Source organism: Neovison vison, chromosome 3 (assembly GCF_020171115.1).
Source record: "Neovison vison isolate M4711 chromosome 3, ASM_NN_V1, whole genome shotgun sequence".
NCBI classification, from domain to species: Eukaryota; Metazoa; Chordata; class Mammalia; order Carnivora; family Mustelidae; genus Neogale; species Neogale vison.
In genome coordinates, this window is record NC_058093.1 from 82,873,354 (window position 1) to 82,885,599 (window position 12,246).

The following is a 12,246-nucleotide window of genomic DNA, read 5'->3' on the forward strand; positions in this document are numbered from 1 at the left end:
TTTTCATAGCCCCCAAATGAATCAAGTAATGCACAACTCATTTTATACGCTACATTGAAAAGTCTTGAGACTCGTGTTACACCATTTGGGCATAAATGGGCAAAGTAAACAAGGTATCAGATTTTCAGTAAGGTCTAGAATCTTGGCTTTCTTGTCAGAAAGAGCAATGTCACCAGCATCTTAAGCATCTTAGATTTCTAAAATCTCAGTGCAAAACCGCTTGTGACTTACAAGGACACGTTGCAAACTGCAGAGAAAATTACCAAAGTTAACTACAATGTGTTATCATGGTCTGAAATGAAAAAGGAATCACCTGGGATAAGTCAGTCGGGAATCTTCATAAAACTTACAGAAAGCAAAATATCAGCCCTCTGCTGTTCCCACAATTTTGCAGTGTTATGTTAAAAAAAAAAAAAAGGATTGTGTTTACTTGAAAAATAGACACAGCAAATAACTCAAAGTCAGGGTCCAAATACAAGACTAAAAGTGGCCCATGATCTCACAAGGAATGCATATTCTTAAAGCATTTACACTCACAATGAGACTGAAAACTACAAACCAAAAATATTCCTTTAAGTAAATAAAAACACTGATAGCTTTTAATGCTATAAATGAGATAAATCAAACAAGAGCCACTCAATTAATTTTCATTCATTTGAAATAATCTTTAAAAACTCTTAAAGGTGTAGTTCATTCTCCTTGTGCTTCCTAAGACTGTTAAAGGACACAACATAAAATTAGATTTTCTTTTCCAAGAGGGATATTATGTTCTCTAAAGGAGCAAAAATTTTTCATTATTTCCATTGTCAGATTTGTTGGGGGAAAAAAAAAGAGTTTGCTTATTTTAGGGCATAAAAAAATGTAATAATGTAAAAGGGCTAGCCTTCATTTTTAAAAAATGAATTGGCTTCAATATAAAGAGAAAGAAATGGCTCTGTGGGCAAAATTCAAGTATGAGTGACCAATTTTTTAATTGTAAAGTAGGTGCAACATTTAAAAAAATGTTACAGCACTGCATGACCTGTAATGCTAACAATATTTACATTAACTGCTTACACAAAACCATAGAACTGTAAAAGAGAGGGGGGGGGAAACATGTGGACTAAAACAACAACACCTAGATCCACATCAAAGCTGTAAGCAACCAGTGAAATCATGGGCACTAACATACTTTACATGGCTTACTGATGTAAAGTACACATTGGTGGGGGAGCACACACCTAATTAGCTTCAACTATCTAAAAGAAGACTTGGTGGACACAAACTCAGTCTAAGGACAGACAGCAAGGGCTAAAAAAACTTCTACATATCAACACGCACACACAGACACACACACATATGCAGACACTGCAACATACAAACACACATATGCGTCTACCTGGGACTAAAAACAGCCTGTAGATGAGACAGTAGAAAAGCAGGTGGTGGGGAGGAGAACGTTTCTGGTTTAAACAGATCAAACACGTAAGATGTATCGACTAACCTACACAAAAGATGACTTGGGGTGAGGGCATGAACGGCTGGCAGGCAATCCCACAGTTACATAAAAGACACAATGAACCTACCCCCAGAAGGAAGGGCTCCCGCCTCCAGGCCAGGAAGCCTGGGGTAGCCAGTTGCATTCCATCAAGCTTGGGGGTAGGGGTGAGGGTGGGAGTGGAAGGACAGGGAGACACAGGAGACCGGGGGAAGAACTAGAGCTGTTACTATCACCAGTGAGCCCGGGTGGAGTGCTCTGTGCTGTGGCCCCAAGAAACCAGCTGGAAGAATGACCTGGGTCTCCTTTTTCCTGAGTTACTGGAACTCTGCTACATTGTGGGACTGAGTGTGGGGGCGGGGGTGGATGAGAGAGGAGGGATAACAAAGGTGGTGGGCATTTGGGGATCCAGAGCCTGCTATTGAAAGGCTCCCAGTTACTGGAGCTTTAAGCTGTTGAGTGAGCCCTAGGCTAGGGGACAAAGTAGCAAGTGCCCTTGAGGGGGTTGAAGGATTTGGGGGGGGGGCTGGTGATTCTAAGAATAAAGGGATAATGGATCCCCTTCTTTTGACAATCCATCAGTGGAAGTCAGGCTGGAGGCCGGAAACTTCACTCAAGTGCATGGGAGATAGGGTTAGACCACCACCACAAAAATTGTGAAAAAAAGACGGAAAATTATGTTGTGCTACATTTCTTATTAATAACCTTGTACTTTACAATGGCTCACAGTTTTAGGTTTGTATACTTGTAATGTAGTATTTTCTCTCTACATTTGTTTCACATTTTTTTCTTACTTAATATAATATAAATAATTTGGTTAATAGATTTAACCTGCACATTTCAGCCACATTAATATATATAAGAATCTGTTAATGGTATAAATAATTCTTTAAATAAAATAAATCTGATATGTTACATAATACTGATAAAAAATTACCATTGCTAATAATTTTGTAAGCCACCTTCACTTCCGGTGTGAGTAATATGATGAATGGCTATGAAACCTGCTTTGATGATTCCTATTTCTTCTTGCCACTACAAAAAAACTGAATTATAATCAACCTTACCTCTGATAATGGTTTCGAAGTGGGGCTTTTGCCTCCATGTATGGAAACAGAGAGTTTTACATTGTCAGGTACGATCTGCAAACAAATCCCACTCTGAGCGTCAATGGTGGTGCAGCATAAGCTAGCTAGATCAGTAGGTGGCTATCAAACGTTAGCTACAGAAATGACTGAGTAAAATATTCCATCTAAGATTTTTTTTTTATAAAACCTATTCTACTTTAAAACTTAGGTAAAAAAAATATGCAACAAATGGTTGCAGTTTCTGAATTCTTAATTTAGACCTGTGAGCCCTCATCCCTTTAGAAATCGGCAAGGTTTTGATTTCCTAGGCACCCGAAATTGAGTCCAGTGCTGCCAGGCAAGGTTCATTCCAAACAGACAATATAAATGGACACTCGGTGGTGTGCAGTGTGTATGTCATCATTCAGCTAATACATCATCATGCCTTTTCTTTGCTGTTAAATACAAAAACAGCATCTGTTACATTATCATAGAAAAGCATTTAGGTTGTATTTTTATTTATCACTTTACACTGGTAGTCTCTGGTAGGTGTACTCCATAGAAACCAAAGAATTTTGTACACTATTTCTTTGTACAATAAAAGATAGAGTGTGCATTAGGTACGCTTGTACATGACAATATTGTACAATATTTACACTTCTGGTATCACCGTGAAATTCTGTATTTTCTATATACAACACTGAAAAGTCTTCGGAAACATTTGGACATTTCTTATAATCACAATTTTAGTATTATAGAAAAAGTTTCTCAGTAATCTCTTGACCGTTTCTCACTCTCATCAGTCAGGGATTTTGATTGGTTTTCCAGCCTTCATTATCCTTCCTGTTCAAAAAAATACTGTGTCACTGCTTCTTTTAGCACCCTGTGGTGGTGGTAGCGATCTGCTGTGGTATAAATACTGATATAACAGTGGCCATATCAATACCTATCTATAGATAGATTTATCTGTGCACGTTCCTTTACTCAACACTGCGCATTGGTGGAGTAGTCCCTGTTATCTGGAGATCTTCCTCCTCTTGGGTTTGGGGGGTCTCATTTGTCTGTCTCCCTGTGGGATTTGGTGAACCTGGAAATAAAGAGGTGGAAAAAAACAACAACAGAGGTTGAAAGTACAAACACCATATGATTTCTGACAAAGAAATGGGGGAGGAAAGAGAGTCCACCTTTCCTTTTCAATCACTGATATAAGGCATTTACATTTTCTGTCAAGATCCCAGATCTCAGTGTGTCCCCAGTCACTACAGAGAAGGAGGAATCCTAGGAGCTGATCTTCAGAACAACACTGTTGGAACCCGATAAACAGTGGGACTCCAAGGAGGAACCAGAGAAAATCAAGTGTGGGAAATGCAGTGTGCCGTTGCTACCCCTGCTGCCCATTTAAGACCGAAATAAAGCCTTTCCTGTTAGCGATCCCTAGATCACCAATTTCAGTAAAGTCTAGAAAAGTGGAAAAATACATACCAAACATGTTTTCTTCTTTCCTTCGTCACCCGACTTATTTTACAACTACTAAGAAGGGTCAAAGATGGTAAGAACACGTGCATAGCTCAGCCCAAGGAAGTTTATTCATGAGAAGACTTGGAGTGAAAAAGAGAATACCACTACCATCTGTTGGCAGATCTGAGCTTGTATAGTCTCGGAGGAGCGAGTAGTACCAGTCATCTTTATATGCTAATGCAGAAACTGTAGTGAGTAGGGCCGTGTATCAGATCAACCTGATACACAGCCCTACTCACTACAGTAGGAACATGGCAGGGCGTGATTGCCAGATATCAGAGAGCAGGTATGGCTCTGAGGGGCAGAGGACAGGTGCGAGGGAAGTGATCTGGTGCCCCACATTGTATGTGGCTACATACAATGTATGTATGTAGGAGATAGGAGAGGGCAAGGTCAAGACCCAGGAAATGCAGGCTAGTCCCGAGGCAGTGGTATAGCTAATGCTTAACAACCTGCTCCCTGTGGAAGGACACAAGCCTATTGTAGCATTTGCCAATTTCCATGGTGTAAAGACTTCCACCACAGCCAATTTCAAAGCTACCATCATAATGTCATAGAACTCATAGTTAGGAGACGTACCCAATCAGTTCTCAAGGTCCACTGCAAGTTGGCTTAATTGTACATTAAAAGAAATAATGTTTAGGTAACAGCAAAGGCCAATGCTATTAAAGTCAAATGCAAAAAGCTTTGAAATAAATTTTGAAAACTAATGTTTATAAGTTTCTCAAACTGTCTCTTCCTCCTAACCTGTCCATATACATCTCTTAAAACCACTAGTTTCTGGTGAAGAGCCATAACTGAAAACTTGTTAAAATTGAAGAAAGAAGACTTTATTTAAGACTGCAAACAAGTCTTGGTAATCTGTGGACCAAATATGTCCTGTAAAGGTATTTTGTTTAGCTGTATGATGCTTTAATGTTTTAAAAAAAATCACTGTCAATGGTTAAAAAAAAAAAAGGAGAGGGATTTTACTTCCAGACTTTTAGCGTCTTACGAAAAACTGGAAGAGCTTGCAACTCGGGCGTAATTTCTCATACAGTTGAGATCTGCTGGAGTGTGGAAGAAGGAGCTCCTTCTGGAGAGAGCATGGACTCCAGGTTGCCACAATTCCCACCAGTCCTGACTGCCTACTGGCCACAAAGGCCAAAACGTCCCACAGCAAAGACCAGCAAGGTGCTCACCAAACCCATTTTTTCTTCTTCCTGAACAGGCACACCGTATATTACATTTCCTAGTCCATTTGAGTTAAGAAAGCCGCGTGATGGGGTCAGACCAGAGGAAAATCAGCAGGAGTGCAGCCCTTTGCTTATACTCTTCTCCCACCTGCTGGATGGATGGAAGTGGCATGAAGGAGCACTCTGAGGCTCTGGGGAGTGGTGGACACTAGATGGAGAAAGAAGAACCCGAGTCTCTGAATGACTGTGTGCAGCAAGCCCTTCCCCAGCCAGCACCAGACTGAAGTGAGCCATGCCTTTACGTGTTGCCCCTTTACGGCAGCCTACCCTGACCTCTTGGTTGGCACTTCTCAGTCCCCTTGAGTTGCTGTTTTTCTCACACCTGACCCACTTTACTTACTCATAGTATTTGCCTGGTCTTAGAAGGCGTTTAAATGTCTAATTCCTGCTTTGGAACTTTCCTAAATTCTATCAGGACATTTACTGTCTTAGGGTCTTAATTCATCCATTGGGAAAAGGATGGGTTGGATCACAAAATCTCTACAGCCCATGCCAACACCAACATTCTGTGAATTTATAACCTGTACCTGTCAATCAGTAGCCACTGAAGGGGTTGTTAGGATCCAGATAAACTTGTTAACACAAAGTGTTGAATAGAAAAAAGGAAATTAGCTTTCATTGCTGAATAGCCTTAGATAATTTACATTTTTTAAAGAAATTCCCAAAATTATACTTTGAGTGTTTACATGAGCCAATACATGAATTAGAGGACAATGATTAAACTTCTCACATTCAATACTATTGTATGAACAGTTCAGTAAAAATGTGAAGAAGGAATAGACGCAACCTCTCAAAAACCAGAGGTTACAGTGTTCAATAATTTAACAATGGGATTTTGTGCCAAATATTTTCCTTCTTAGGTAACAGTGGAAAGGAAATGAGAGTTCTGTCTGCTCTTGATCTTGACCCTATTGTTCAATTTCCCTTTTTTTTGTTTTATGGAAAAAGCAAAATTTGCATTATTGACTATTTAGGCAGCACTAGTGGCCACTGTTACTGAGTCAAATGCAGAAACCTGTGGTTTAAACTCGAATATTTTGCTGCTCACATTTGGGAAGTATGTTTTGTGTGAAAAACAAAAGTTATCTCAGAAAAAAGACATAGTTAATACTAGTAGGTTATTTTTGTCTTAAATTACTTTAAATCTTCTCTGACATCAGTCTTTTTTTGAGCTTAGTAATTTAGTATTGCTACGTGACTTGCTTGTCAATATTTAAGAGACTTTACCAAAAAGTGCAACACAATTTATTTTCAAAGAAACACAGTATAATGGAAAAATAAATTAACTTACGGTCCCAGACATTTTGTCCAGTTCACTCATGGCCTCATGAATAGCAGCTTCTAAATGGTTATTTAGCTTTCCACTTCTGGAATTAATGAAAATAACACACCAGATTAATAAATAACACACCACTCTCAATTTAATCCCCTACTCAGAAAACAGAAGTACCAATTCCACCAGAGAAAGTCAATTTATATTTACATTTGAAAAAGATGACAAACGCTCCAGGATTCTCACCACTGAATACTAATAATAAAGTCACTAAACAACAAAAAAAAAATGGAACACATGAGAGGGGACAATGGATTCTTTCCCCACCACATGCTTCTTCCCCCGTCTGATGTTTTTGCAAGAAAACTGGGCCATGGGTCTTTGTCCCCACAGATGCAGCTTGTCCTCCAGGATTCCAGCCTGCCCTGCATTGCCTCTTGTTCTGGCTTGTCTTGCCGCGCCAAGGGTGGAAGGGCTGAACTGCAGACTCTGGCCACTAGGGAGCTCCCTCTGCCGTCTCTGGCGCGTCCTGGCTTCCAGAGTTGAGCAAGTGAAGGCTGAATCCGGTGTGCCTGAGTACGCACGTTGCATGTTCTGGGTGGCCAACAGCTTCGCTTGTCATGCCCAAGGCTCCCTCCATGCCTGGGCCCACCGCATTTTCCCCCAAACTAAAATAACGTAAGTATTTGAACAGATAAAGAATAACTCTCTCAGAGAATCTATCACTCGTCTGAATTTTTTTCGCTACTCAGCATTATGCACGTGTGGTCCGAATAATAAAAAACAGTACATCTGCCACTATTGAAACAATAGGAAGTTGTTGAACTAACTACTTAAAATCAGGCAAATCCATATTATCTTACTCCTTCTGTAGTTTTGCACCCTTCGTCTACTGTAACTTATTTTTTCCTTTCTTGTGTGTATAAATAATGACCCAATTGTTCTGAGTACTAAGGTGATTCATTTCATTCCCCTTGTCACGGCAGTTACTAGAAAAGGTGCAGAGATAAACCTTTTCAGAATAGGCTGTGAGCATGGTTCTCCAAGAGTTAAGTCCCACCTTAGCATCTACACGGAGATTGGAAATTTGCAGTCATGGAGGAATTTGGCTCATATTCCCATTTAGTTTGGCTCACATCATGTTTAAAAACATATTTGAACTTTAGTGGAAAGCCTTTACATGAGGCCTTTCGGTTTGCCCTAGCCCCCACCAGGTTTTACCTTCGTACTCTGGATTGGACAATTCACACACTTAGTTTCTATGTACACCCCAGGAGTATAATGCCAGGAACATCATGCATGCTCCACATATTTACTAATAAATTTTGTCCAAAGCGAACACGATGTCTCGATATTTTGGGAAACATATATGAATTTAAGTCATTTTAATTGAAAAAAAAAAAGGTTAATGGAATGCTTTTAACTAAATTATGTGGGAAATACGGCACCAACTCCTTCCTCTCACCTTTTGCTGGCCTGTAAGCCAGCTTCTAGCTTTTACATTCTTCCCACTTATTTTTAGAGATATAAACAATGCAGAAAAGTACATAGAATAAATTAACCCCTAACAAACCTACTTCCAAGAATAAACTGATAATAAATTACCTACTTCCTTTAAGTCTTTTTTACCAAAAAAAAGGCTGAAATTCCCATTTGTCATCAATTCCTAGTCCCATTCTCTCCTCACCTCTTCCCCAAAGACTACTGTGTTGTGTATTTTTCTAGTAAGTTTTTATATTTTTTATTTTATTTATTTATTTGAGATTGAGGGAGAACACAAGCAGAGAGGCAAGGTGAGAGGGAGAAGCAGACTCCCCACTGAGCAGGGAGCCTGACTCAGGGCTTGGTCCCTGGACCCTGAGATCATGACCTGAGCCAAAGGCAGATGCTTTACTGACTGAGACACCTAGGTGACTCTGTTTTTATATTTTATATGTCCATGAATAGTACCTGGTATTGTCTTTTATGTGTGTGTTTTTTTAATATACACACAAAGATGTCTATCAGGTATGTTATGGTATACATACTATTCTGCAACTTGGCTCTTTCTCCCTTATCACTGTCCAAGCACTGAGCACTGTCCAAATTGATATTATAATCTATTTGTACACTCTATTATTTACCTACCCATTCCAGTTTTAAGGGACCATGAACATCTAGTGCAGTCAGTCTGAGTTGCTTTCCCAGTGAAAATTTTGCTATGCCTGATTCTGAATTACTTGAGGTGGGGATGGAGGGGTGCAGTCTGATCCCAGGACTCTGCAGGTCCAGTCAGCTTGGTTGGGGTTGGGTTGGGGCCCCATTTATGGGCTGTTTGGCAAAGGCCTTGACAGTATCACATGTTGCCTAGTTGCCTAACAATATTAAACCTTGAGTAATATGTTAAATAGATTTAACTTAACTATTTCTTTTGTGTTTAAAAGTATGAATATACATTTCAAAAGATATTTATGTTATGAATATTTATTATAATATCTTAAGGACTTATAATAAACTACTTAAAGTACTCAATGTCTAAAATGAAAGTAAAACATTTTTATGAAAAACGATTAAAGAATTTTGGTTTTCTCACTTTTATCTCTTTTTTTTTAAAGATTTTATTTATTTATTTGACAGACAGAGATCATAAGCAGGCAGAGAGGCAGACAGAGAGAGAGGAGGAAGCAGGCTCCCTGCCAAGCAGAGAGCCCAAAGTGGGGCTTGATCCCAAGACCCTGGGATCATAACCTGAGCCGAAGGCAGAGGCTTTAACCTACTGAGCCACCCAGGCGCCCCTCACTTTTATCTTAATAGCAAAAATAGCTACTATTTATTGAAAATAGTCAATGTGCCAAGAATTGTGTTAAATCTTCATAAACATTATCTCAATCCTAACAGCAAGCCTATGAGGTAGGCATTATGACAACTGTTTATATGCAATACTTCATGACTTTTTAGGAGAACTGGTAAAACCGATTCTAATTTGGTAATGTAGAAGATGGATATTTAACTACAAATAATTTTTTAAAAATAATAAATTCAAAGAGCCATGAAAAAATTTTCCCTATGAAAAATTGCAATAATATCACCATTAAAGAATAAAAATAATTCAATATTATTTGCTGAATGAAAAGACAGAATTTAGGACTTTGTGATCTCATTCTTCAACAAGGTGTTTAAACTGCTTGTAAACAGCTTATATTAATTTAAGCTAAGTTAATAGTGTTTTTCCTTTAACAAACTCAAGTAGTAAATAGAGGGAGAGAGGACTACTTGTGGAAAAGAGAGTAGATACAGAGAGGTGGGGCATGAAATTACTTGAATGCATCAGGATATTCAAGAGGTAAAAGGAGATGCTCCCAGGTGTTAAAGCTGCAGACTAATTTTTACACTAACTGGTCAGGGAAGGGAAGAATGAACTCAAAAAAGGAAGAAAAATTTCCATGAGTTCATGAAATGAATAATTAGTCAAAATTCAGTCTTGCAGTACCAAGGGCCTCCCTGTGGAGTCTCTTCCACTATTTTCGATTCCCTGCTGACATTTAATAATAAACATTTTTACTAATGGACACTCTAAAACCTACTTGATTAAGCAATAGATGTTCATATAATCACATTTCTAGTTATTAATGGAGATAATTGCCACTTCTATTCTTCACCATCTATATTATCACACATTACCCTTACCTTCACTAATTGAGAAAAAAGGCAGGTACACATCTGTGAATGGTACAGGAAATGAAAGAAAGGAGAAATTGCATGTTGCTCTACACTGTCAGTTTAGAATCAAAGCAACTCACTTCACGTAGAACAGAACAAATTTGTGTGACACATAAATGTCAAGAATCTTAGATTCTGAAACCTAATCCATGGAGAAAGTATGAAGATTGAAGAAAATTTAACATGCTGGGGGAACTGGGTGGCTCAGTTGGTTAAGCGTCCAACTCTTGGTCTTGGCTAAGGTCATGATCTCAGGGTTGTAGGACCAAGCCACACTTTCGGCTCCACGCTCAGCAGGAAGTCTGCTTGGGATTTTCTCCCTCTCCTTCTGCCTCTCCCCTCCATGTGTTCGCAGATGTGTGCTCTTCCTCTCTCTCTCTCTAATAAATAAATAAATATTTTTTAAAAAGAAAATTTTACATGCTAAGTATAATTTCTTGGTTTTAAATTGAAAGTATGATTTATTTTATCACTTTATCACTTTCCAGCTTAACAAAAATCAGATTATCAATTTTTAAGTTTATATGTATGTATAGATAGAAGATTTGATCCTCATTTCAGTGAAAATCATAACAAATCTAAAAGCTATGGAATTTTTTCTTCAATGAAGTTATTTTCTCTTTTAAGTATAAAATGACCCCAAGTAATAACCTCAATACATATATGTTAGTATTTCTTTTGTGATTAGGCTGTAATAGGTGTATCAGTTTAAAAATATTTATTATGCAGTTTGATTGCAGAATATTGAAAATTAAAATGACTACATAAAATTCTAAGCACCTAAATAGGGTGGTAGAATGTTTCAACTGGCAAAAATATCTCATAATTGTGTTTTCTTCACCTGTATCTTTATAATAAAAATAGCTGTTTACTAACTACTTACCATGTGCCACATACTGTGCTGAGGCTTTTTTTTTTTTTTTAAAGATTTTATTTATTTATTTGACAGAGATCACAAGCAGGCAGAGAAGGAGGCAGAAAGAGAGGAGGAAGCAGGCTCCCTGCGGAGCAGAGAGCCTGATGCAGGGCTCGATCCCAGGGTCCTGGGATCATGACTTGAGCTGAAGGCAGGGGCTTTAACTCACTGAACCACCCAGGTGCCCCTGTGTTGAGGCTCTTTTTAAATTATCTATATTATAACAATGCTAAGAGGTAGATATTAACATACCCATTTTAGGAATGAAGAATTTAGGCTCAGAGAGGTTAAGCAACATGCACAATGGCACACAGCTCTAAAGTGGTGGAAACAGGATTTGAACTCAGGCCCCAAACCAACCTCTTAACCATCTTATTCCAAATTCTGCCTTTCTTCTTCAGTTGCTTCTTCCCTCCATTTCTTCTGTCTACAAAAGCAGTCAAATCTTTGTCATTTTCATGTTATTTTTCAGGAACTTTAATATTAAGGATAGGAAGAAGCCTAACGAATTTATGTCAGCTCTCTTTATTCCATATTTATTTGCTCTTCAACCATGGCCACTTTGTTTTTACACCTTCTCCTTCATTGGAAACTGTTTTCACTAAGGTTGCCAATAGCCTTTAAATCGCCCGGTCCAATGGAGATGTCTCAGTTCTTGTGTTAGGGGACCGCTGTTTATCATTTTATCATTCTAGAAGCTTTTGGTTTTTGGTTTCTAACATCCTATTCTACTGCCCCCCACCCTTGCCCCCATTCTCTTCCTCCTTTTTGATTTTTCTCATCGTCTTCATTATGTCTAGCAAATGTTCAAATGCCTAAGCGGTTCAATCCCTGGCCCACTGTTCAAAGGGGCCAAAGGATCTCTGTGTGATCACAGCCATTTTTACATAGTCAAATACTGCTTCTTCCCAGTGTCAGAGACAGTCCATACGCACCCCATGTGACTTAACAGTTGCCCCCATGCCGTATTCTCCACTTCAATCAGTGGTTTTACCACACACCAAGTCACCTTGGTAAAACCCTGAAAGTTTCTTTGATTGTTTACCCTCCATATTCCAATC

At 38.7% G+C, this 12,246-nt stretch overlaps 1 protein-coding gene across 3 annotated transcripts in view; it reads right to left on the bottom strand.

Moving 5' to 3' along the window:
• Positions 1-3,032: 3,032 nt before the first annotated feature.
• The window catches only part of MBD5 (methyl-CpG binding domain protein 5), a 151,712-nt gene continuing 142,498 nt past the window's right edge, over positions 3,033-12,246 (bottom strand). For all 3 annotated transcript variants that reach the window (XM_044242517.1, XM_044242518.1, XM_044242516.1), the window contains 2 exons: positions 6,589-6,664; positions 3,033-3,631 (listed from right to left, as the gene is read on the bottom strand). In XM_044242517.1, the coding sequence (XP_044098452.1) occupies positions 3,560-3,631; positions 6,589-6,664 (148 nt within the window). In that variant the 3' untranslated portion in view covers positions 3,033-3,559. The remainder of the gene's footprint in view (positions 3,632-6,588; positions 6,665-12,246) is intronic.